The sequence below is a fragment of the Cyprinus carpio genome, chromosome B7, assembly GCF_018340385.1.
Source record: "Cyprinus carpio isolate SPL01 chromosome B7, ASM1834038v1, whole genome shotgun sequence".
In the NCBI taxonomy this organism is placed as follows: domain Eukaryota; kingdom Metazoa; phylum Chordata; class Actinopteri; order Cypriniformes; family Cyprinidae; genus Cyprinus; species Cyprinus carpio.
The window spans coordinates 6266188-6293843 of NC_056603.1; the positions used below are offsets into that span (position 1 = coordinate 6266188).

The following is a 27656-nucleotide window of genomic DNA, read 5'->3' on the forward strand; positions in this document are numbered from 1 at the left end:
AAATTATTTACAAAGAAATTCATGAATCATGAAAAATAATTTGTGTACATAGTTAATAAAACCACTCTGAATTGAATATATTTCTCTGTAAATGATTCTGTAAAAACATTATTGCACTGAATTTGAATATAAAAATGTTTTATAACATGTTCATTCTTGTTTAATTATGTAGTCATTGTTGAAACTACCCAGACTTAAGAGCGCAGCCTTATTTTTGTACAAAGACTGAAATAAAGAACAGCTGAAGTAAATCTGCTTTCATTTATTTGATAAATGATGCACATTTGTTGGATGAACAATCCATTACAAAGTTTTAACGAGGAACATGGAGTTCCACACCTTCAATAAAATACAAAATCATTTCATATCACAAAGTTCAGGAGTGTTGTTAAGGCTTTGGTCATAAAAGCTGCTTAGAAAACAATATCACTTGATCCAGCAAGAAAAAGCCAAGTGAAAACATCACTTCATGATCAGTTTTTCTGCTGAGAGTGTTCATAAGCCTGTAGCTTGTGCTCGTTAAAGAAATCCAGCATAGTTTGAGGTACTGAAGTTTTTTTTTTTTAACATTTCAATGCATTTTATTGTCTGATTCATCAGACTGGATCATTAGTTTATTGCTGCTGCCTGTTTTGAACTTCCATTGTGCAAAATAACATGAATAAAACAAGGATAGTCATTTTATCTTTAAGGAATGCTTAAACCAAAAATGAAAATTTGCATAAAATGTCCTCACCCAACAAACTCATGGAGTGAGGACATCTTCAACAAATGTTCATTTTTGGCTGCTCTTTTCCTTTAAACATGAACCAGTAGTTTTCTGTCCGCGTCTAGTGGATTTACCTCCCAAAAAGCTGGTCGCAGAGCAGACTGCTGTCTGATGCTGAGCTCGTGTAACAGTGCTACACGGCCAAGCCGAACGACAGCCGGAAGGCCATTTCCACAGGAACCTCAGCCACGGAGTCATGGAAGCACACGTAAAACTCTTGAGGAACGGGTTCGAGAAGCATTCGCCTGGAACGCAAACGAGAGATTGGAAAACATGATACTTTTGATGTTATTCCTGCTGTACGCATGTCAGCGTCTCACATATCTAAGCTAATTTTTATTGCTTTGCATTTACAGACATGTGCGTGATGGGAGAATGTTTCACTCCAGAGTGTTTGGAAATGCAGTCCGTAATGGAAAGCGGTGCATGTGAGATGTGAACACGTGTGGTGTGAGTTAAAGAACAGCTGTCAAGCACTTGTCTGACCGGGTTAGGCGGCAGAACACGCACCCTATCACCCAGTAGGTCATGGTGGGCGCTGGTTTCTTCTGATCCGTCCAGTTCTCCGGTTTGCACTGGAACAAAACCCCATGTTCTTTGACCGGACCCAAACCTCGAGTGCTCTGCGGCCGCTCCGACCCTCTGCGGTCCTGAAACACATTTACACACGCATGAGATGACGAAACCGTGCCAATACTACTATAGCAGAGAAATGATAACGTATTCATTAATTTAATATGTTTTGACACTGTTTAATAGATTGGTTGAAATACACAGGAACAGAAAACAACTATTACAAATTATGTTCAGTATTTTTAATAAAGCCGACCTAAAATGAAAAACTTGAACGAAAAACTACAAATGAGCTAAGTATAAACCGATAAAAATGATGTAAATACTGTAAAAATAATTCATTTATTCATTTAAACAAAAAAAAAATTCTGTTAAAATGACACTTCTAATTTAAATTAAGTATTAAAAATGAAGTTACATTTAAAAAATAAATACATTTTACAATTTAAATGAAAACAAAAAACAAATACTCATTTTAAATTATTTATAGAATGAAATGCACTACTGTTTAATTTTGTTTGTCTCTTATGCTCACCTAGACTAATTATTTGATCAAAAATACAGTAAAAACCATACAATTGTGAAATATTATTACAATTTCAAATAGCTGTTTTCTATGTGAATATATGTTAAAATGTAATTTATTCCTGTGATGCGCAGCTGAATTTTCAGCATCATTCCTCCAGTCTTCAGTGTCACGTGTTCCTTCAGAAATGGTGTCAGTGTTTGAGGTGTGTTACCCGTGAGGGCAGGCTCTGCTGGAAGGCCTGGCGTATTGACAGACAGCAGTGGTAGAAGTTCTGGATGAGCTGTGGGTGGATGGAGCCGCTCAGATGATTCATTTCTCTGTGTGTGGGAGCGATGAAGATGCCCTGCACCGTCTCCATCAGCACGTAATGGAACAGTGTGTTCTCAGCGCCCGCCGTCAGTCTGTCACACACACACACACACACAACTGTGATCGCCTAAACACAACCATATTGATATAAATATAAAATTAAATCATAAAAATGTCAAATTTAAATAAATCATTTTAAAAGAACAAAATAAAAAACCTTATATATAATTTGTTTACCTGCATGTCATGTGATCATTGACCAACACCAGAGAACCAAGAACATGCAAATGTGATACTTCATTATTAAAATATTTATTTTAAAATCTCAGAGGCACTTCAAGTAAATATATGAGGTGAGAGAGGTTCAGTTGACAAAAAAGTTTGGGAATCCATGCATTACATATAAATAAGAAATAACATGAATTTGTGCATTTTAATGTGTTTGAAAGAAGAAAGCCTTACAAAGACAAAATAATACATAGTTAAAGGTGCTGTATGTAGGATTGACACCGAGTGGTTGAACTAGGTATTGCAGTCCAAATTCACAATATTGGAGAGGGTTTTTTCACCCGGCCCCTCCTCCTCAGACTTGACACACATGCAGGTTGCCAGATTGACGACACAAATAGGAACGAGCGCACTTGATGATGAATGAAATGAAATACGCTGTGTTTTCGGCCAACTGGCAACCCGGGGTGCGGAAATAGAATTGGGTAAACTGGCGGTGGGCGGGTTTCACAAACCAAAACAAAGATCCATTCTGGCCCTGAACACACATTTTCAAAAGAGAATAACTTACTGTAGCATTGTTTCTCAGATAAACAAGTATGTTAACTTATCATGTCTGCAAACATATTATGGTATTTTTATGCTTTATTAGAGTCAAAGACTTACATACAGCACCTTTAAATAACCAACTCAGTAGTAATTTAAATAAAAAGTAATGTGTTCATCAGTAGCTGATGCAATGTTAAAATGATTTTTGTAAATCCAGCGGTTAAATGCTGGTCTTTATGTGAATATCCACAGGAAAGGGAAGAAAAATTTAAAAGATGAAAAAGAGGAATTAGCTAGAATCAATAAATTATGAATAATATGCAATAATGTAATCAATAAAAAAAAAATAAAAAAAGCAACTGTAGTCTGATTACATGGATTTTAAAATGTAATTTAATCTAATTAAAAATATTAAATTTTCAGAATCTGATTACATAATCCAGATTTCATGTAATTAGTTACTACCCAGCTCTGGTTGCAACCATATATGACATTTTTCTTCCATTAAACACAAAAGGTACCATAAATGTTGGTCACACGACTAGATGAACTCACTTGAGAACTTTGTGCATCTCTTCAGTCTCTCTGTCAGTCAGACTCTTCCTCAACGAGCCCAAATAGAAAGGGTTAGGATGCTTTAACCTGGGAATCTGACAGAACACACACAGAACAAGAAAAACTCACATAAAACTGGATTACACTTTATGCTGGACTATACAAAATTTTACTGAAGAGTTATTGTTACTGTGCATTTAATGTCAATTAAAAAGAGCCAATTAAAAAATGTCAAATAAAAAAAGAAACTTGAAAATAAAATAAAACAAAACTAAAATAAAATAAAATGTGATTGTACTGGATTACATTTTGTGCAGGACTATACAAATTATTATTATAGAGAGGTTATTGTTATTAAAGTGCACTTAAATCTGGCATGTAAAAGAAAAAGCCTAAACTTCAAAAAAATAAATAAAATCAAATCAATATTGAAAAGAAGTATCACAGGCCTGTATTTATAGCTCTATATCTTGGGCTGAACTTTATCTGACTGGTTGTAGAAACGTCGTTCTGTTGCGCTCTTCATCTAAGAAGCGCAGCTACTGTCTGCTGCTCTGAGCTACACGTGATGAAAGCTTGTTTGCATGTGTTTGCTTGAGCTTGTCTCTCTCTGTGAGGATTTATGAGCCTGACAGGTTCATGCAGGCCGTCCGTTCTGTGAATGATGTGCCGTCAGCTGAACTCAGATGTGATTTATAACAGCAGCTCCTGATGCTGCTATATGAGAGGAGAGGCTGTTCTGGCACATACTCAATAACAGACGGCCGGATTATAATTCATATGCAGCGCTGATATATTCGCTCTGACGTCTCACTGCTGGAAAAATCTAATTCTATTACTTAGATGTCACTTTTTTTTCTCTGCAGGTTGTTTTGGGAAAGTACAAAGCAAGTGTTTTATGTCAGCACTTTCTAGAGAAACAGAGCCAGTACTTTCCAAACTTTAGATGGAGCAATGAAAGACGAGTGAGTGTTTGAATTCAGTTTGGTGATGCTAGCGGTGCAGAAATCACACAATTCACCTGTAATTTACTGTTATATTACACAAACCTACCCACATCAAATACTTTATATAAAATAACTGATGCCTTAATTGTGAAAGATTTAATTAATTTCAACCAATTTAAATGTTTAAATATAATCATTTAATTTCATTATTTTGACTTGTTTGTAATTTGGTAATAAAATAATTCAAAGAATCATAATTAATTTCAGTAAGTATAGGGTATATGATAAAATATCAACATGAAGGAACATGACAAATAAAATAATATATAAATAAAATAACTTTCTAATTTAAATAATATGTGCTATAAATAATATATAACAATCTTTATAATATATATTTATAAAATATGCATTAATTAATTTATCTAAATTACTTCATTTTCAGTATGATAAATATATACTACTATGATAAAATTATTATTAAATATTAATTTTAATTATTTTTTATTATTAAGTTTAGTTTTGTTTAGGTTTGATATAGTATACTATAATATAAAGTAAAGTTAATAAAATTTAATTTCATTAAACTTCAATTATGAAGTAAAATTAACTAATTTAAATATATACTATAATATTTGAACATAAATACATATATTTAAAGATATCTGCATACATTAATTTAAGTACAATAAATACTAGTATGAAATATTCCTACAATTGAATTTCAACAGTTAACTGAAATCAAATGTAAAATTTAAATAATATAGTAAAATATATACCATGAATAATATCTGCATAAATACATATATTTACAAAATCTGCATAAATTAATTCAGTACAGTAAACACTTCCATGAAATACTCCCACAACTGAACTTAACATTACAGTTTAAAGAGTAACTATAACATTTACTATAAATAATATAATAAATAATATAAACAATGATCACAACAACAACATTTGTCAGGCCGTCAACACTGTCTGCTGATGAGATTACAAAGATTAAACGAGTGTTTTCTTTTACTCTGTTGGAGTTATTTGCTTTTGCTATAAAACAAACTTTTAAGATATATATATGTATATATACAAATATATTTAAAACATACTTTCAATGAACTTACATTTTGTAAGCTACCTGTATTTGTTTAAGTTAGTACTTAATCAAAACCCAACTGCAGTTTGATTTATATTGCTTGGAATGCACCGTAAAAAAAAAAAAAACCTTGATTTCTGAAAATATCTATTTATCTATTTTTGCTAATAAACTCTTCATATATTTCTGCATTACTGTAGGCAGGTCATTTTATTAATGCATTATGTAATTTATTATTTTACTTGTTTGATTTCAGGATAAAATATGGCCTTTTTTGATGTTTTGTGAGACTGACCTCTGTAAAACGTACTACTAGTGAAACAGCACGACATGAACTATGATTAATGTAAGAGAAAGACCTTGAAAAAGGCCTTTGCGTTGGCTGGGCTGGCTTCTGTCTTACCGTGCCGAGGGAGTCTCTGCGTGTGCCACCAGAGAGCGTCCGGCGCACTGCGTCCGGTGTGAAGGACGGCGTCCCGTCGGCGTGACCCTCGCTGCCGCTGTCAGACAGACTCCTCTGTGGACTCGGCCTCCGTCCTCTCAGACTCGACGACCCTGACCCCGCCTCCCCGAACAGACTCCGCCCCATCCCGCCCGGCGACGGGGGTTTGATGGCTGCCGTCAGACGGCTGAGGATTGGCGAGCTGCCGATGCCGTCTTGTCGGTCCCGCCCCCCGGCAGGAAGGAACCAATCGGCGCAGGAGAGGCAGGGAGTGGGCGGAGCCGAGAGCCGCTCCTCAATGGCGGCGTCCAGACTCTCCAGCTGGAGGAGTGTGGCTTTGACCTGATCCACATAGACGCAGTCTGGACCTGGAGATCCCAGAGCGGGCGAAGCACAGCCACCGGCCTCCAGCAACACACACTGCATGAAGTGCCTCTGGAAACATCAGTGAGAAAAAAACACATGTTATACACTGGGTGTGCATTATATTCTCAATAATTCAGTGTTCAGTTACTGAGCTCAAACCATATTAATCTACAAGTAATCCACACCACTCCAGTCAATCAGTTAATGCCTTATGAAGAGCTGTGTGTTTATAAGAAACAAATCATAAGTCCATAATCCATAGTATAATGTCTTTTGTGATAATGATTTATATTTCACATATATCATACATCATCTGAAAGCTGAATAAATAAGATTTCCATTGTTGTGTAGTTGTTAGGATAGGGCAATATTTGGCCTAGATACAACTATTTGAAAATCTGGAATCTGAGGGTGCAAAAAAATCTTTTGACCCATACAATGTATTGTTGGCTATTGCTACAAATAAACCTGAGCTACTTATGACTGCTTTTGTGCTCAAGGGTAACGTAACATAACGTAACGTAACATAACATAACATATAATTGTTTTGGACTGCTTTCTCTTGTAAACGTTGCTTGATGTGTGTATATTTCTCTCCTGATCCAGATGAAATGGACTTTTCCACTGGAGGAAGTGTTATTATGGACTGGTACTTTAGCCAGAAGTAATAATTTGAAGTTACAAAAGTCTCAATGAGGGATTTGTTTATCGTTACTCCAGTCTTCAGTGTCACATGATCCTTTAGAAATCATACTAATATGCTGATTTGCTGCTCAAGAAACATTTATTATAATACTTCATACTTTGTGGAAACTGTGATATGTTTTATTTCATGTTTCTTTGATGAAGAGAAAGGTCAAAAGAAGAGCATCTCTCACCAGGCCCACTATGAGCAGGAAGTGTCTTCCGTGTGGTTCGCAGTATCCAGGATGTGATGCGGTGATGGTTTGGGTTCTCCGCTGTGGAAACACCTCCCTCCACACCACCAGCTGCCCCACGCGCTGCTCCGACGCCAGCGGCAGCAGACAGTAATGCTGACAGTACAAACACACGTCCAGAAGGTCTTCTTTAGGCAGGTGGTTCGCTATGAGATATCCCTGCCATAGATGGACAAACAACACATCTGTATCTCTGGCCTTCAGCAGTGTAAAAATGAGTGTGACCAAGAAAATGAACACCGCTAACTACAGAAGCCCATTTCCACCACTGAATAAAAAATACAACTACGACTTTTTGTCTCACAATTGAGTTTACATGTCAAGATTCTGTCTTTTTTTTCTTAAAATTGCGAGATTTAATCTCTCAGTTGCAAGTTATAAAGTCTTATAAAGAATCAGGTTAAATAAAGTTGAAATTGCATCTCAAAGTCAGAATTGCAAGATAAATTCTTTACTTTTTTCTCGCAATTATAATTTAATATCTCGCAATTTTTACATTTTTCGAATAAGACAAGAACCATCAGTGACCAATTCTCCACACCGCAGACTGAGGATAACTTCACAACGACTAATGCTCACTCGTTCTCCTCCTTCTCTCCACTCTCAGGGACGGACGTTTCCAAACTCTATCCTGTCTAGTCATCCTACTACTTGCCCACTGGATCTGATCCCCACTCACCTCCTTCAAGCGATTTCTTCTTCAGTCATACCTTCACTTACTCACATTATCAACTCCTCTCTTCACTCTGGAACATTTCCCTCAGCATTTAAGCAGGCTCAGGTAAGCCCACTGCTGAAGAAACCATCTCTAAATCTAGCACTTTTAGAAAACTACAGACCGGTATCCCTTCTTCCATTCATTGCAAAGACACTTGAACGAGCTGTGTTCAACCAGCTCTCTATGTTTCTTGTACAGAACAACCTCCTGGACAGCAACCAATCTGGCTTCAAAAGCGGCCACTCAACTGAGACTGCCCTGCCCTCGGTTACTGAAGCCCTGTGACTGACAAGAGCAGCTTCAAAATCCTCAGTTCTCATTTTGCTGGACTTGTCTGCTGCTTTTGACACTGTTAATCACCAGATTCTCCTGTCCACCCTCAGAAAGATGGGCATCTCTGGAACCGCTCTCCAGTGGCTTAACTCCTACCTTTCTGATAGATCCTTCATGGTGTCTTGGAGGGGTGAAGTTTCTAAGTCACAACAACTTGCTACTGGGGTTCCTCAAGGCTCAGTACTTGGACCGCTTCTCTTCTCCATCTACATGACGTCATTAGGATCTGTCATTCAGAAGCATGGCTTTTTCCTATCACTGCTACGCTGATGACACTCAACTCTACTACTTCTCATTCCAACCAGATGACCCGACGGTAGTTGCTCGCATTTCAGCCTGTCTGAGTGACATTTCTAGCTGGATGAATGACCATCACCTTCAGCTCAACCTTACTAAGACTGAACTGCTGGTGGTTCCAGCTAACCCATCGTTTCATCACAACGTCTCTTTATAGCTTGGTTCTTGGTTCATAAATCATTACTGGTTAGAGGGAAGCCTAGGAGTTGTGATGGATCATCAGTTAAGCGTCACAGACCATATTGCTACAACGACCCGGTCCTGCAGATTTGCCTTATACAACGTTAGGAAGATTAGATCCTTCCTGTCAGAGCAAGCCACCCAACTTCTTGTCCAAGCTCTTGTTCTCTCCAGACTGGACTATTGTAATGCTCTTCTGGCGGGCCTTCCTGCATGTACTATCAAGCCTCTACAACTGATCCAGAATGCAGCAGCGAGGGTTGTCTTCAATGAGCCAAAAACAGCTCATGTGACTCCTCTCCTCATCAGGTTACACTGGCTACCAGTAGCCGCTCGCATCAAATTCAAGGTACTGATGCTTGCCTACAAGACGACCACTGGCACGGCGCCAACATACCTAAACTCACTAGTTCAGTCTTATGCGCCCTCCAGAAGTTTGCGCTCTGCAAGTGAACGACGTCTTGTGGTGCCATCCCAAAGAGGTTCAAAAATCACTCTCACTGACCTTTTCCTGGACTGCTCCCAGCTGGTGGAATGACCTCCCGATCTCAATTCGAACAGCTGAGTCTTTACTCATTTTTAAAAAACATCTAAAGACTCATCTTTTTCTCCTGCACTTAACCAACTAATACTAGTACTTACCTTTTTCTTTTTCTTGTCTATCATATTCAAAAAAAAACAAAAAAAAAAACCCTGGCTACGTGTTCTGTATTAGACTAACTGAGACTTTTCATAGCACTTGTATACCGTTGTTGTTCTCTCGTTGATCTGATTGTTTCTACTGTTCTCATTTGTAAGTCGCTTTGGATAAAAGCGTCTGCTAAATGATTAAATGTAAATGTAAATGTAAATGTAAGATTGCGACTTTATATCTCACGATTATGACATTTTTCTTGTAACAGTGAGTATATATATCTCACAATTCTGACTTGTTTCTTGCAATTTTGACTTTTTCTGGCAATTGACTTTTTTCTCAAGTGCAACTTTATATCTCACAATTCTGTCTTGTTTCTGGCAATTTAACTTTTTTTCTTGCAATTGCGAGTTTACATGTCAAGATTCTGACTTTTTTTCTTAAAATTGCTAAATTTAATCTTAGTTGCGAGTTATTAAGTCAGAATTAAGTGATATAAAGTTGCAATTGCATGTCAAAGTCGGAATTGTGAGATAAAAAAAAAAAATCACGTATTGTGACTTGTTTTGCAATTTACTTTTTTCTCATAATTGTAACTTAATGTCTCGCAATTTTGACATTTTTCTAGTGATTGTGAGTTTATATCTCACAATTATGACTTTTTTCTCACAATGGTGAGTTTATATCTTGCAATTCCTACTTGTTTTTTTTTTTTTTTTTTTTTACTTTTTTCTGGCAACTGACTTTTTTCTTGTAATTCTTGTAATATATCTCACAATTCTGACATTTTTCTTGTAACTATGAGTTTATACTGACTTGCAATACTGACTTGTTTCTTGCAATTTTGACTTTTTTCAGGCAAATGACTTTTTTCCCAATTGCAACTTTATATCTCACAATTCTCACTCGTTTCTGGCAATTCTGACATTTTTCTGGTAATTGCAAGTTTATACGTATCTCGCAATTCTGACTTCTTTTCTCAGAGCTGTGAGATATAAATTCACAATTGTGAGTTATAAAGTGCAATTATGTTAGTTTATTACATAAGAATACTGGTAACCAAACAGTTGACGGTAGCCATTAAAATGGGGTAAAAATGCTATGAAAGCCAATGGCTACCGTCAACTCTTCGGTTACCAACATTCTTCAAAACATCTTCTTTGTTCAACATCTGAAAGAAACTCATAAAGGTTTGGAATCACTTGTGGGTCAGTATATGATGACACAGTTTTCATTTTTTGGATGAACTATCCCTTTAAGGAGCAACAGATGGAGACTTAACTAATCAATGCTCTTCACGTCATCATTCATAATTAAAAGAGTATCTTCAGCTGACAGCTGCATTCACAAGAAGCAGCACGTCGCCCTTCTGTCAAACTCATTTCAAATTTGAATTTCAGTGACTCACTGACAGCAGCAACATGCTTGATTCCCATTGGATGATATCATGTAGCTTCAGGAGGCTCATCACTCACCTTGTAAAACAGACAGGAGCCCAAAATGACGTACAGACGCCTCATGCCATAGAAATCCTCAGACTGACCAAGAGAACAGAGAAAGGGTTATTTCATACCAGTGCTACTTCATTGTCATTGCTATGCTATCGTAGTTTATTATGGTTCAGTATTATTGGTTTTAGATTTCGTTACCGATAATAACCTTGTTTAGTACTGTACATTAATAATGAGAAATACCATTTATAACCTTTCCCTGTCGCAAACACAAGCCCTTCATGTTGAAATTGTTATAAAAGCATTTAAAAGTATTTCCATCCAGTTTTTACAGAATAATGGCCATACCAGACTCATACAGCAAGACTGTATCCAGTGTCCAAAATTAACTTTCTCTACACATACACATAGAAATGTACTGTCCATCAAACTGTATTTAAATTTTTTTATTTTTTATTATTTAAGATGTAAAATTTGTATTTAAATTATGAAGCTGTTTTTTCATTTTGTGCACCACATCCGTGTTATTTTAGTATTATTTAAATACTATTAATGCATTTTGAAGAGTTTTTATTTTTATATTTTCAGTTTTCATTTTACTTTTAGATTAAGTTTTGGTGATTTTTTTTCGGCGATCTTTTTTTGGAATCAATTTTTATTGGATTTTACACACACACACAATATAAATAATACATATTTACTTTTTTATTTTTGTATTATTATTTATTATAATTATAATATATGAAATTGAGCTTTTAATATTATTATCTATATATTAATAATGTATTAATTAACATTCAAATTAATTAAGATTTTCCATTTTAATTATTTTTATGTGCTTTTGTCAATTTTAAGTTTTATTTAGATTTTATATTTTAATTTCAGTAACTTATTTTAGTGCTTTAAGTTAAATAAATAAATAAAAGTTGTCAAGGCCATAATTATAATTTGTTTAAATTTTAATCATCTTTAAATTTTTTATTAAATATTTCTATTTAGTTTATTCAATAAATATATAAATATTTAAATATAAATATATAAAGATATTAATCTTTATTTCAAGTACCAAAAGTATCTTTTAATAGTTTTACTTTAAGATAATCACTATAGTATCAATGCAAAACACAACCTGACATCAAATCATGTATTGATTTTATTCCTTAATGTTTTCCCATAGTTATGGAGTTATGGTAATAAAAAACAGGTAATCTGAGCTCAATAACTCATCTTACCATGTCACCAAAATCCGACGACTCAAAGTCTGAGAGCACAGTGTCCACTTCCACCGAGAAACAGCCAAAACAAAATAAACACCATTTATTAATATTACACCCATATTGTACCAGTTTCATGAGGATGTTCACTGAAAGACAGCAGCATATGGATTTGGACAACATAAAGGTGAGTAAATGACAGAATTGGGTGAAATATTTCTTTAAACTAATGCATGAGACATTACATAGAGCTCCTGCATCATTCAGGAGTCACACCTTTATGTCTGCTGGTAGAGTGAGCCAGCGCACGGCTGGCAGCCCGTCTAAGAACAGGCTCCCTGAGATGTCAGGGCTGGGCGGTCTGGAGCTGTCAATCAAACGCCAGGGCTGGATGAGCTGCTGGAAGAAGAGGCAGAAGAAGTGATCCAGACGAGCAGCGTTCTCCTCCTCACAGAAGCAGCTGAAGAGACACATACAGAGGTTATACAGTCATCAGCTGCTGTGTGCACACACACATAACACTCTCCAGAAATACACAGACACACCTGTCAAGAGAGCCGTGCATGACCTTGAGTGTTCGGACCACTCCCTCAATCACAGTCTGCAGATACAACAGAGGAACCCTGCGGGACAGATGCACACTAAACTGAGGAACAAACACTCCAACAATGACCATAATTCACCTCAAAACAAAAACATTACTGAAAACTCATAGAAACCAGATCTCAAGGGGTTAATCCTAACAGATAATTCATTCAAAAACCAGCAACAAAAATTAGGAATTAAACAAAAACCATGATAAAAGCTACAATAAGAAATAAGAAAAGATGGAAAGATGAAAACTAAAATTAAATTAAACAAACTTTAAATAATAATAATAATGTTTGTTACTATAATAACAGAAGGTTTTTGTTATTATTTAGTTTTATTTTTTATATAATGTGTTGTATCTCAATAATAGAAATGTTTTTGAACAAAATTTCTGGTGCTTTTATATTAATAAATTAAATAAAGTTAAAAAAAAAAACTATCTATCTGTCTGTCTGTCCATATATAAAACCAAAGCAAAACTAAAACAACACTAAAGCTAGAAATAAAATAAAGGGTGAAAAATTTGAAAAACTATGAAACAAAACATTTTAATTAATTAAAATTATATAGTAGAAATAATAATACTAATATTACTAAATATTGTTGTTGTTTAACCCGAATTTAAAACGAGCATAACATTTAAAAAAACAGATATATCTTTTAAAAATCTAAACCAAAAAGTCTGAACATCCACTCAGAGATAATTAAAAATAAATTTGAAATAAAATTAAATAAGATAGTTTTTTCTGAAAAGTATTTCTGATTACTTGAGAGACTTCCTGAAGGACGTCATTTTTGTGTCATACTTCATTTTGGAGCAATAGACAGCGCTGAACATCTGGGATCATGGATCCGGTTACTGAGATTATTGATTATTACTGAGAAGATCATGTGTCACCAGACGAGCTGATTATAAAGATCAATACCAATTACAATCACTGGAGTTATTATCTAGATTACAGATACTGGTATGCGGACAGCATGATTATAGAGATTATCGTTTCGTTTTAGGATCTGAGCTGATTATAATGACAGTTATTATCTAGATTAGAGTGGGCTGTTGGCAGACGGGATGGTTATAAAGATGAGAATTACCTGCTGGCAGGTACAGCGATCACCAGCAGACTGGATCCTTCCTTCCAGTAGCCCACATGAACCAAGTGCTGCTGGAGCCACAGAGACGAGCTACAGAGACACACACACACACACACACCATATACATACAGCAGCAAAACTCACAACTGCAGCACTGTTACTAACACTGACAATAATCAGAAATGTTTCTCGAGCAGCAAATCAGCATATCAGACTGATTTCTGAAGGATCATGTGACACTGAAGACTGGAGTAATGATGCTGAAAATTCAGCTTTACATCACAGAAATAAATTACAGTTTAAAATATATTCACAATGAAAACAGTTCTTTTAAATTGTAATAATATTTGTCATCAAATAAATACTGATAAAGCCCCTCACCTGAGTATCTGTCCTCCCGTGACGTTCTCCAGCATGTCACACAGCGTCAGGAAAATACCCCTCACCGCTTTCAGCTGAACCGCGGCTTCAGACGCCGGGAACTGGTACAAAATCTCCTGCTGCAGAGAGGAAACACAGACCAGTCTACCGGCTAATACTGACCCCAAGACAATTTACAGCATATACGCATAATCATGATGAACATTATTTTTTTTATGAATTATATTTGAGACCATTTTGCTTAAATGGAGGACAAAAGTGTTTCCCTTGTCAACAATGTTACAAGATGTTTGGGAGAATGAACATCTCTCAAAAATAAAAAATAGAGTGAGCATCTGACCAGAAACATTTTATTAGTACATTTAAATTTTTTTTTTTTTTTTAAATATTTTTTAAATAAAATCTGATGACACTTTTGTATTAATGTCATGCAAGCACTTCCTATATAATATATTAATATTAAAACTAAAATAAATATTAATAATATTTATTTTTGTTTTAATAATTAATATTAAAACTAAAATAAAATAAATATTAAAATACTAAAAAATAAATAAATTAATAAATAAATAAATGAATAAATAAAGATGCATGAATTGTTCATAAGAGTTGGAAGTTGGGTAAATAAATTAATTAAATGTAAAAAATAAATATTTGATAAATACTATGAAATAAAATACTACAAATTTTAAGAAGCTTGAATTGTTCATAAGATTAGGAATATGTATTAAGTAAAATAAAATAAAATACAAATCATAATTACATTAAATTAAAAATAAAACAAACTTTTTTGACGAAACATGGATTGTTCATAAGACATGGAACATAAATTAGTAAATTGGGTAAAAAAAAAAAAAAAAAAAAAATAAACAAATAAAATATTAACTTTTTTTGAAGAAGCATAAATTGTTCATAAAACTAGCAACATGTAAATCAACCATCTTTCATAAGTTATGCTCCTCTTTGACGAAACACATTGACTTTAAATTACGACTAGCTCACAGCTCATAACTTTGCCAAAACCCACAGATATATTCTCATGAGGAGCCGCTGTTCTTGAGGTTTGTCTGCAGGAGGGAATGAAGCGGAGGGACGTTTCCTTTGTCATCTTGATTAGTATGCGGAGCAGGAACCATTCAACCTGGCAACGCTTTCAGAACGCGAGCATTTGAGTTCATGTGAGAAATTGAGTTCTCATGTCCTCCTTTCAAACCACACACACACACACACACATCTCTTATCTCTTCAGTGACGCTCTAAACGCTCCCGCCAGCATTCAGAGGTGGTCGTTTTGGCTTAAAGCAGCACTGTGGCCTGTGGTTTGAGAGCTGCAGCGCATAAAAACACACATTATAAACGCTCAAACTCACATTAGAGCTCGGCGCGGTATCAATCACTGCAGACAGAGAGAGGTTTTTAAGTGAGTCAGAGCGCAAACGCTTCCACTGAGAGCAACACAGAGAGATTTAGTGCTGCTCTGCACTATCAGCACCTGGACGGATGCATTTACAAAAGCTGCTCCTATGTGTTCAAAACTCCAGCCTGACAGGAGCCGTCCGTGCACCAAAAAACTGCTCAAATCTTTGTAGAGGGTGTAAATCTGTGCAAGACTAAGTCAGAGTTCCTCATCCCTGCAGAGTTTAGTTTTAAACGTGATCCAACACACCTGGCTGCAGTTTTCAAGCAAAGCCAGAGACTCTGATTAGTTGATCCGAGTGTGTTTAGTGTTATTAGATGGATCTAAACTTTACATGAGAGTGGCTCTGCAGAACCAGGAACAAAAAACACTGTACCAATGTTAAATCAAATCCAAGATTGTTAAACTAAACTAAACTGAAACTGAAATAAAACTGTAATAATATATTATTTCTAATTTTCTTTTCAGTTTGCGCTAGCACTAAAATTACTAACTCTAGAAATAAAAACTTAATCTGAAATGAAAAAAGAAATAAACCAAAATAGTAATATTTAAATAGAACAAAAAGTAATAAAAATGACAAAACAACATAACAAAACGACTAAAACCTAAAAAAAATTAAAACTGAAAATATAAAAATTAAAGGCAAATAGAAATAATGATGAAAATTATAATAGCGCATGAATAATACTAAAATATCACTTCCCTGTACCAGGTGAATCTCCAAAAATGTAAAAAAAAAAAAATAAATGGCATATTTCAGTAAAAAATAACTTAACAAAAAAAAAAAATCTACAAGTAATCAAAATTAAATATTATTTTTCCATAAAGAAATTGAAGCTAGTTTATACTGATTTTAATTTTAAAATTGCACTGTAATTTGCAATATACTTTATTAAAAAATATTACAAGAATAATCAAAATCTGGGGGAGAATAAATAGATTAGAAATAATATTTAGCATTGAATAAAGCAAAGTTATGAAAAAAAAAAATTATGCAGATTTAAATAGAAATAAATATTTAATAAAAAATTATTCAACATTTAAGAAATAACTGTAATTTGTTTAATGTTTTATATTTTATAGAATTTGATATTTTAATGACAACAATATAATTTCCCTCTTACTGTTTCAGTAACTTGTATTACTTTCCATATATATATATATATATATATATATATATATATATATATATATATATATATATATATATATATATATATATATATATATATATATATAGTATATAAGTTCTATTTGTTTACGATATTTTTATTATATTTAATATATTTTTAGATTGTGACTTCATTTTTTTAGAACAAAATGTGTTTAATTGTCTTGAAAATAACTGCATAATACAAAAACATTAATGCCCTTAAACATATTTCTAACTACAATTTACTTATTTTTACTATGTTTTTTTTTATCTAGACATGTTCTGTACAGGTTTTGTAAAAGTCGCCATGCTGCATTTCCGCCAATCATAACTTGTCATTCACATTTTGCTTCTCTTTATGAACTGAGTAATTCAAGCCTTTAAAAAGAAAACTTTCCAAAGTCCTGCCGAGTGTTTTTTCTCTCTGATGGGAACGCGGCGTCTCGCAGTGAATTATTCAGCCAGGCGCAGGCAAACGTCTCGCTCTCTCAGCAGAGCCATTCATGCTCAATCCTGACTGATTTAACTGGGGAAACTCTTTTGGATGTTAATGGATTAAGCGCTGAAAAAATCCACACACAGCTGCTTTAGCTCTGACAAGTTCTCACAAGCTGAACATGACATTTGTAATGCAATCAAAGGGGAGCGTCTCAGAACACTGTGTTCCTCTGAATGAAGTCAAAAGGACTGACCTCGTCCTGCGGCGAATCGGAGTCCAGTTTGAGCGAGAGGTACATGACTATGTGTGGGACATGTGCGATGGACATCTGGAGCTCCACGGTGTCCTCGCCCCACAGCAGACGCACCAGCTGACTGACCGCAGGAGCTGCTTTCGCTCTGGAGTCCGGAGCCCTCCCGGCGGGACGGACCGTCTCCAGAGTCAACCTCACCTGAGAAACAACCTCAAATAAATACTGTGATGATGACAGGACCACACTCTACTACACCTACACTGAGACGAGTCCATAAAACAGGAACTGAACTGCATGTGTTTTAGTGTGAAATAAAATGTTCTATAAATTAATATATTACAAATTATTATATGAAAGTATTAATAATATTTCAACATATTGCAAGAATTAATGCCGTTCCCCACAATCTCAAAAATTTCAGGTTTTACTATCTTTATGGGGACATTTGGTACCCACAACATAATACACACACAATCCAAAATCTAACAAATAAAATTAGACATAATATTTCATTAAATTAATTAACATAATTAACTGATTTGGGGACAGATTTACTAACAGCTTGCGCCAGTGCAAACCATCTTTTGGCATCAAAATAATACTTTGAGGTTTTACTAAAGACAAATATGAATATGCAGATATGCACTATTGAATATGCATTTGCAGGAGTTTCCCTTTCAGATGCAAATGTTATGGGAGGATTACAATGAATCACTCGTCAAATTACTGGTATTTGCACCATTATTTAACGCCCAAAAAAAGCATGTCTTAAACTATTTTGTGCTTGAAATATAATATTTTAGAATATATTTTTCAATTAACAATATAAATATTTAATTTATTATAATTTTACCGTTTTATATGAATGAAAGGCATACATGTGTGTATAAAAATGTCTGTAAAACTAATAGATAATGTCCTGGCAGAAAACTACCAGTATTACCAAAAATGACCAAAACATCTCTTTTTTTTTAGAATTTATTTTCTTACACTGTGAGAAATTGTTCATTTCAGCATGAACACTGGAAAGACGACCGAAAAATGACGGTTCTTTGAGATCCCCAAATATATTTTACACACTCGCCAACAACTTTTTCCTTTGCACCAAGGTCAAGCAAAATTAAACTTAAAATAATGGCGCATATTGAGCACAGTGGTATAATAATGGCTGTTATTGCCAGGGTTGTATTACTTGGCATAAATAAGTACAACTTATATTTCTAGTGCAACAGCCTGACATCAAGCTTAACTGAAGTAAATAACCTCAGAAAGGCTGAATGATGATGGTGTAAAGAGATGTGGTTGTGTAAAAAGAGACTGGCTGTGCTCTACCACACGTTGCTTCAGTAATTCAGAAACATAAATAGTTTTTGCAGTAATACTGTGCCATTCCTCCAAATCTGATCTCTTTGTGTCTGATTTCCCACATGCAAAATTATTTGAAAGCGGCATTTGTAATGTTACAAATGATGTTCTTTTGAAATTAGTTTCCACAAAATCGTGAAAAAAAAAGTTTTCAACATTGATAATAATCAGAAAAGCAAATCAGCATATTAGAATGATTTCTGAAGATCATGTGACACTGAAGACTGGAGTAATGATGCTGAAAATACAGCTTTGATCACAGAAATTAATTTTTTATCACAGCAATAAATTGCATTTTAAAATATTCTAAATTGTAATAATATTTCACACTATTACTGTTTTTACTGTATTTTTCATCAAATAAATGCATCCTTGGTGAGCAGAAGACCCGAGGCATTCAACTCACACATAAGATTTTAGATTCAAGGTAAACATGTTGCTCCAAAGTCAGCCACATATTGCTGCTAAAAACGAACCGTAGCTTTCTAAGATTGTGCAGATCATAAAAGCCATGCACTCAGAGATCAAGGAGAGCAGCAGCTCACAGAAAGCGGCGTATTCACTCCCACACGGCTGTTTAACATGCAGAGCCGAGCGCACATGAGTGTCTGCTGACCGCAAACAGCTGGACTGCAGCGCTGAGCGGGAAAACCATGGCAGCCTGTTATTAGAGCAGCTTCCACACCGACCTCACATTCACATCACACACCTCATCTGTAAGGCATCTCTGGACAAAAGCGTCTGCTAAATGAACAAATGTAAATGTAGATATGATGTCGTCATAGAGGGCTGACACTTTTAAGAGCTATTATTAAATAAGTATTTTTTTTTATTTCTATGTTGCTTCAAAAAAATGTATTTAATGATACTTCCACTACTGTTGGTAAGATTTTGTAATGTTTTTGAATGAAGTCTCTTCTGCTTACCAGGGCTGCATTTTCTTGTCCATACAATGTTGAAAACATGTGCTGCTTACTATTTTGTGAAAACCGTTTATTTGGGATTCTTTGATGAATAGAAAGTTCAAAAGAACAGTATTTATTTGAAACCGAAATCACTGACAAGATTATAAACGTCTCTTTTGATCAATTCAATGCATCCTTATTGAATAAAACCATTACGTTCTTTCAAAAAAAAAAACACAATCTGACCCTGTGTTGGTGTCAGTGTCCAAAGAAAGGCCGCTGTCAGTGGACATGATGGTTTTGTTCCTGTGGTTTAGTAACTCTTCGGGTCGGTCTTAACATTGAAAGTCAACAATCAAGCAACTCTTACCTCATAATTTCACCAGCCGAGGCGAAGCTCATTTTAAAATCTTGGCAAGCCTTTTGAAACCTCACAAGAGCACAGTTCCTCTACCCTAATATCATAATAGTCTCGCCTGTCCTTTTTTGTCCTGCAGTGTAATTTGCTATCGGTTCTCGTCCTTTAATCACTTTCTCCCTCTCTCCTCTCCACAGGATAATGGCTCTTTTCCTGTGGCCTACAAAAACAAGCGTTACCGTAACCGCCGTCGCTGCCGGGCGACGCAACTCTGTAATTTCGACATTCCGTCCTCTTTCAGGCAACTGAGTGCACAAAACCAGCTTGAGAAGTGATCAAATGGAAAGCATTCTCAGAAAGAAGCGGCGTCTAGCTATAGCTACAGAAAAACACGGCTGCAGACCGTCAGCGTTTGACTGAACTCAACATCTTCTGTGAGTGATGCTTGCTTGTGAGAATCTCATCCCCACACTTAAAAATAAAGGGTTTTTATTGGCATCTAATGGTTCCGTGAAGAGCTTTTAACAAGCTTTCCAATGCAAAGGTTCTTTATAGTGGAAAAGGGTTCTTTAGATTTTTTAAATGTTCTTCACTTGAAGAAAAATGGCTCTTTTAAGAACTGTTCAAAGGTTCTTTGCAGAGCCAAAATTATTCTTCTATGGAATCACTTTGAAAAACCCTTTTTGGGACATTTATTTTGAGAGTGCATGGCAAAAACAGACTTCTTAATTAAACTTTTTGGACTTTTTGTTGAATAAATATAACTAAAAATCTAAAAAGCATAAAAACACTATATAAGATGTTAAGACTTGTTTGTGTAAGAGCATCTTTCACAGCAGTGTGTGTTGACTTTCTGCAATGGGTTTGTTTCAAACAAGTTAAAAAGCAGTCTCTTCTGTGCTGCATTCATTTGATCCAAAATACAGTGAAATATACCTGAAATATTATTACAATTTATAATAACTGCTTTCTATTTTTAAAATATTTTAAAATGTCATTTATTCCTGTGATCAAAGTTGAATTTTCAGCATTGCTCCAGTCTTCAGTGTCACATGATCCTTTAGTAATGATTCTAATATGCTGATTTCCTGCTCAAGAAACATTTCTGATTTTTATCAATGTTGAAATCCATTTTGCTGCTTCATATTTTTGTGGAAAACTTTTTTTTAATCAGGATACTTTGATGAATAGAAAGTTCAAAAAAACAGCATTTATTACACATAATGTCTTTACTGTCACTTTTGATCGACTGAATGCAACATCTCAATGATATTCTGATCTCTACATGGCTCAAGTCTCTCATGTAAGTAAAAAATCTTAAAACTGATCGATTAGAGATGTAACAGCTCATCTCTCGTTCATGACTGCATGAATAGTGTGCCAAAGTTTAACAGTCGCGCTTCAGATTACTAATGTTTTAAATGTGCATTTCTGAAATAAAAAGAAATGTAAGTTTAAGTTTATATGCTTTTGTTTTCAAACACCAGTTGAGCTGAGTTTAGAGTTTATTTGCAATGTGCATTCAGACTTCACACAGCTTCTGGGTTTGGGGTTTAGTGTTTTGGGTCAAAATCGATCACTATTTTAAACGGAAAATGCAGTTGAAAACGGCAAAATTTTACCAACGTTTTGCAACAAGCAACAACCACACCAACCCAAAGAGATCAGCGGCAGCTTACGACATGAGGAAACTATCAAAGCTTAATGCACATCGACAGTCCATTTGTATTGTTTATGACAAGATTACCGCCAATATTTCAGCATGCACATTTAACCAAATTAGGTTTAACAATTTGCAGAATTATTTGTTAATGTAAAAAATACTGTTAGTCTGGAGGGTTTTCTGGAAAAGAGCGCTTACTCGCAAGCCCGAGAGGCACAGACCAGAAACCAAAACCGCTTTTAGAAAGTGCTCATCTGAAACGATTATGTCTTGTTAAAAAAACTCTCTCATTTCGAGCCAATTAAGTCAAATTAATCCCTTAAAAAGAGACCTCAGATCCCAAAATGCAGAGTTGACCTGATGTGCCCTCAGCGTTTGTGAGTTTATGGGAGGTCTGCGGGCAGGAAAACTGAGCGTTTGTCTTACAAGTGGTGAAAAGCATCTGAGATTTAAGATTTTTCTCGGCTTTCATCCTTTTATTTACTTTAGGGTTGAACTATTTGACTGCTGCAGATGACTACAGAGCCAAATAAACACTGTGAGCCATGCATTTGTTCATTTTCATTGTTCAAACTTCAAAAAGACTTTGGCTCATTGTTTCAATGTTTCAAGCATTTAGTCTCAGAAAGGATGCTCATTTGCAAGGAAAAGACAAAAGCTCGCACTTACCTGTGTGGGCCCAGGTATACATGACAAAACCCTCTCAATGTTTTCTGAAGTAACGTCCACATCGTCCACAGCAACCAGGGCATCACCTACAGAAAACATAAGAAACAAAACTTACATCTGCAACATCTGTCACCTGATTCTCCAGTGCGCAAACAGCTTAGGTAAATTGTATGTCTATCACAAGATATAAAAACAACTGCACATCAAACAGCACCTCCACCTGCCTTCGCTAGATTTGCACACTCTTCCCTTTGCGGCATGCAAAGATTTCCCTCAGTTATTTCAGATAAACGGTCTAATTGCTTTAGTATGGATGGGCATTTGAGAAACAATCGTAAAAAGCTGCTGGGGAAAGAGTTTTCGGGGTGGTGTAACCCGTTTGGAATTTCTTTGGTCTGTTTTGGGGAGAAAATGACTGCGGGTTCCCCTTGGAAGTCGCTTTAGGACATCAACAGAAAAACATTCATTGTAAATATACAGCGCAATAGAAAAAACAGCTTCCAATTGTATGATTTCATTACCAAATGTGCTAGGGACATAAAACTAGAGTGTTTAACAGTCAGTTGTGAGAGAGAATATGAGTAAAACCAACCACAGCACTAAGCTGTAACTTGACTTTTAAAAAATTTATATTTTTTTGTAGGAAACTCAACAGGTGTTTTGAATGAAAGCAAGTTGCTTCCAATAAGCAACATTACGTTGCATTCTAATAAGTGAATTAATTGATCTGAGAGACACACATTTGTACAAATTGGTACGTATCTGCCTAATGCAATGTCCAAACATAACGAAACTTGAAACACGCTTACAACAGGACATTTAGAGGACACACACCAAATTTGGTCCAATTCCGCCTATAGGGGGCGCTAAAACTAGCGATGTATGCTTTCAAAACAGTGCAAAATTTCAAAAATCACATTATTTCTGTAAACAAGGCTTTATTCTGTCATAAATGTTTTAAAGCTTCAATGGCTCACCAGTAAAGCTGATCACAGTGAACCCATGAACCAGTGTCTATGGTTTTTAACTAATCTTGGACCAGTTTTATAAATGTGTAGACATTTTAATGACACATTGGTATAATAAAAAGGAAAAGTAATAGTTAATATTTTATTTTCTTACGGGCCTGTTAAGCCAAGCCCTCCATAAAACAAGCCTTGCAAATTAATAAAAGAACACATGTTAAACAGACACTTCATATTTAATGGTACTTGATGATTTGCTAATTACATTTAATAGATTCCACTTTCAATAAAAAAATTGCACTTGGTCTTTAAAACGTGTTTATGCATGCTTGGCCTGGATTTAAACTGCTTTGACCAGCAGGCATCAAGTGTTTCGAGCACTCTGAAGCAGTGAATCATTCTTCAAAGCAACTGGTTCAATTGATTCAAAGTTTTAAAAATCGTACTGGACTTTTGAACTGTAGTGCAAGTCTGTAAGTAAAAATACTAATATATTTTCCTAACTGACCCACTCCTTGTCTAGCTGCGCTTACCGATAAGAATTTCTGCACACTTGCTAGCGGGACTGTGAGGGACCAGACCATGGATGATGAGTTTTCCCCCTTTTTTCCCTGCATTTCCTCCTGGATGGTGAACGACACCCAGCAAGGCCTCTAACAAACCGCCTCTCTCAGGAGATGGAGGCAAGGAACCGCCGAGACGTTTGGGGTTCAAATACACGCACACGTCCTTCAGGCGCTGCTGCTGGACCACGACTCCAGTTCGCTGGCCCGCTTGATTCTTCAAGATGGAGGTGGGACGCTGGGAAGACCCTGCGTCTTTTCCATCAGTGGCTTTTCTTTGAGATGGTCGCCGCTTTCGCCTCAGGATCTTGGTGAACTTCTTGAGTTTTGCTTTGGTTTTCTTGCTGGAGGCTGCTTGCTTTTTGCCATTGTCTGTGATAATCTCCGCCTCCTTTTCACTGAAGCGGACGTGGTTGGTGGCAGCGGAGTGACTGGCAGAGACCTGGGCCAGCAGAGCTTCTTCCTCTCCCTCACTCAGCTCCAGATAGAAGAGTTCACCGTTTTTCTGGACATCATCCAGCCATTCCGGCTCCAGGTCACTGTGACACAAAACAAAGAGTAGATTAGAGCAAGTGATGAAATCCAGAATACAGCAGCCTCAAAAAAGTATGGACAATGGATGGACAATAAAAATGTCTGACTGTCATTATTCTCAGAACTAACCTTTCTGAGTCAGCCCAGCTTATTTTCCTAAAATCTATCCATTACCACAGCTGTGAATAAATAGGAACTAACTAAAGCAATTCAATCAACTACAATAAGTAGAAATAGACTGCAGGATTTATTTTGATATTTAAAAGTTGTAAATAAAACAAAGGTCATTGGAGTATGTTGTATAAGAAAATACTATGTCAGTCTTTCTACTTCAAAATTACATGTTCAATTAAATGTGTTACTTGCTCTTTCTTTGTAATTAATTGCAAAATTGATTAGCAATTTCTGGGTGAAAATGGTTTCAAAGCCATTTTTTTGTGTAGTATTTATTAATAATTTGAATAAGCTTTGATTTTAGATTTTCAGTTATCATTGAAAGTTTTAGTAATTTTTATGTTCTTTTGTCATTTTTATTTTTCCAAACATTCCTATTTAGCTTCATTTCTATTATTTTGGTTTTAGTAATATTAGTACTTAAAGGGATACTCCACCCCAAAATGAATATTTTGTCATTAATCACTTACCCCCATGTCGTTCCAAACCCGTAAAAGCTTCATTCATCTTCGGAACACAATTTAAAGGGGTCCTATTATGCTCTTTTACAATGTCTTGATTTTGTTTTGGGGGTGTACTAGAACAGGTTCTCTTACTAGGTTGTTCGAAAAACATATTATTTTTCACATATTTTATATTATTAACACCTCTCTCCCCAGTCTGGCATGAATAGCTGGAATAGTTCCTGCATCAAATGAAGACCCACCTTCTGAAATACGAAATGTGCTGTGATTGGTTAGCTGGGCCAGTGTGTGTTGTGATTGGTAGCACTCCACGCCTGGTCGGGAAATGTCATGCCCCTTACCATAGCCGCCTGCGAGCTTCAGTGTAAATATTGTAAAATCAAATCAATTTGATTGTGATTTCAACCCGGATGATTGTAACCACTCTTAAGTTCGTCTGCCTTGGGAAAGCTAGCGTGTCTCCCACATAGTGATAACACTGGTTGCCTTCTCTAGTGCAGCTCAACCAGGTCTCGTCCCATTCGTCGATCTTTGTGATATCATAAATGCCGGAAAATATGCGTTGTAGTCCAAACGAGTCATTCGTTGTAGTTTTTCAGAAGCGATTTCTGTTAAATAAAATATCTCCTTTTGAATTGTACTTTGAGCTTTGCAGATTTTTTTTAAACAGACTAACTAAAGTTGAAAAAGTGAAAAAGCATAATAAGACCTCTTTAAGATATTTTGGATGAAAACCGGGAGACTTGTGACTGTCCAATAGACTGCCAAATAAATAACAGGTCCAGGAAAGTATGAAAAGCATCGTCAGAATACTCCATCTGTCATCAGTGATTCAACCGTAACGTTACGAATCGATGACAATACTTTTTGTACACGAAGAAAACAAAAATAACGACTTTATTCAACAATTTGTCTCCTCTTTGTCTCTCCATATAACCATAGCACCATTTTAGAGAACATCCGCTGAATGCAGACAGCATTCGCTCTTCTGTGTCAGTCACGCTGCACGGATGCGCTGTTTTCAATATCCTTGAGTCGCGGCTGACACAGAAGAGTGTACGTAGTTTGCGTTCAGTGGATGTTCTCCAAAATGGCTACAGTGATCTGGAGAGACACAGAAGAGACAAATTGTTGAATAAAGTCGTTATTTTTGTTTTCTTCGTGCACAAAAAGTATTGTCATCGATTCGTAACGTTACAGTTGAATCACTGATGACAGATTAAGTATTCTGACGATGTCTTTCATACTTTCCTGGACCTTGACAGTGTAATTTACTTGGCAGTCTATGGGACAGTCTCAAGCCTCCCGGTTTTCATCCAAAATATCTTAAATTGTGTTCCGAAGACGAACTAAGCTTTTACAGGATTGGAACGACATGAGGGTAAGTGATTAATGACAAGATTTTCATTTTGGGGTGAAGTAACCCTTTAATCTTAAACTATTTAAATAGTTTAAGATGAAGTATAGCAAATGATCAACTATGCACGTCTCACAAACACAATGTTCTGCAAAAGAAGACATTTGTTGTTTTATATGCGTGTAAAAATATTGCAGTCCCTCACTTTTTGCAACAGACTGCATCTCAGCACCAGTAATGAAGCAATACGTGATATAAGAGTGTCTCGAAACACAAACTAAACACTACATAAGCAATGAGTCAGAATGCTGCAGGCAAAGCCACACATCTTAAAGCTTTGAAACCGAATCCTCGCCTCCATCCCAGAGAAACTCAACTCAATATTCAGCCAGACATTATGTTTTCTTCCCCATTTCTAAATTAAGCCACACTACTTTGGTGGTTAGCTCTTGGCAACCATGTCCATAAATTCACTAAAGATGTTGAATAGCATATAATTATTTATGATGGCTGACTTTCCAAATTGGAAACAGAAAATCCCCTTAAAAATGAGAGAGGGCAGAGGATGGACAAAGGCTATTTTCCCTTTTCATGAGCCTCTCTTTCTAAATGTGAACTAAACCAAAACACGAATAGTGTTGAACTCAAACTAGCTGAAATAGATTAATAATAATAAATAATAATAAAACAAAAGCTAACACCATTAACGTTATATACAGGTCTAATATGTTTACAAACATACTGCAAAAGAATGCAGTCAAGTTTACAACGATGCAAATAACAAAAATAATGTTTTATAGTGAAGCATGCAACATGCTAGATATCTAACGTTAATAAGCAATCCACTTATTAATAATCACAGTTTCTGAATGTGTTTATGCTCTTACTCGGAGTAATCTGAGTAACTGTAACCTGATGCATCAGAATCAGTTTCGCTCCCTCCTTCATCCTCCTTATTTTCGCGTATGTCGGACTCAAACTCCGTCTCGGTTTCATCTTTAAAGTGTCTAGAAGCCATTAGCGCATTTTTCTACTCAACAAACTGTGCTCGCGTTCATTTAGATCGGTTTCAGGAGGCGCTTTCTTCTTTTGAACGACCGCAGCGTCTTGCCGTGTTATCCGCATACGGGTCTCTCCCGACGGCCACGTGACACGTTCCTCAAAAAGCGATTGGTGGAATCG

The 27656-nt window shown here is 35.7% G+C and overlaps 1 protein-coding gene across 1 annotated transcript; it reads right to left on the reverse strand.

Moving 5' to 3' along the window:
* Positions 1-242: 242 nt before the first annotated feature.
* LOC109055697 (protein inturned-like) lies at positions 243-27639 on the reverse strand. The gene is given in 17 exon segments (XM_042726811.1): positions 243-1014; positions 1280-1419; positions 2083-2272; positions 3513-3607; positions 5912-5958; positions 5961-6429; positions 7239-7457; positions 10936-10998; positions 12144-12198; positions 12403-12585; positions 12671-12748; positions 13812-13901; positions 14193-14311; positions 17458-17655; positions 22418-22503; positions 23916-24484; positions 27362-27639. Coding segments are annotated over 17 exon segments (2844 nt in total). The 5' UTR covers positions 27493-27639; the 3' UTR covers positions 243-902.
* Positions 27640-27656: the final 17 nt, after the last annotated feature.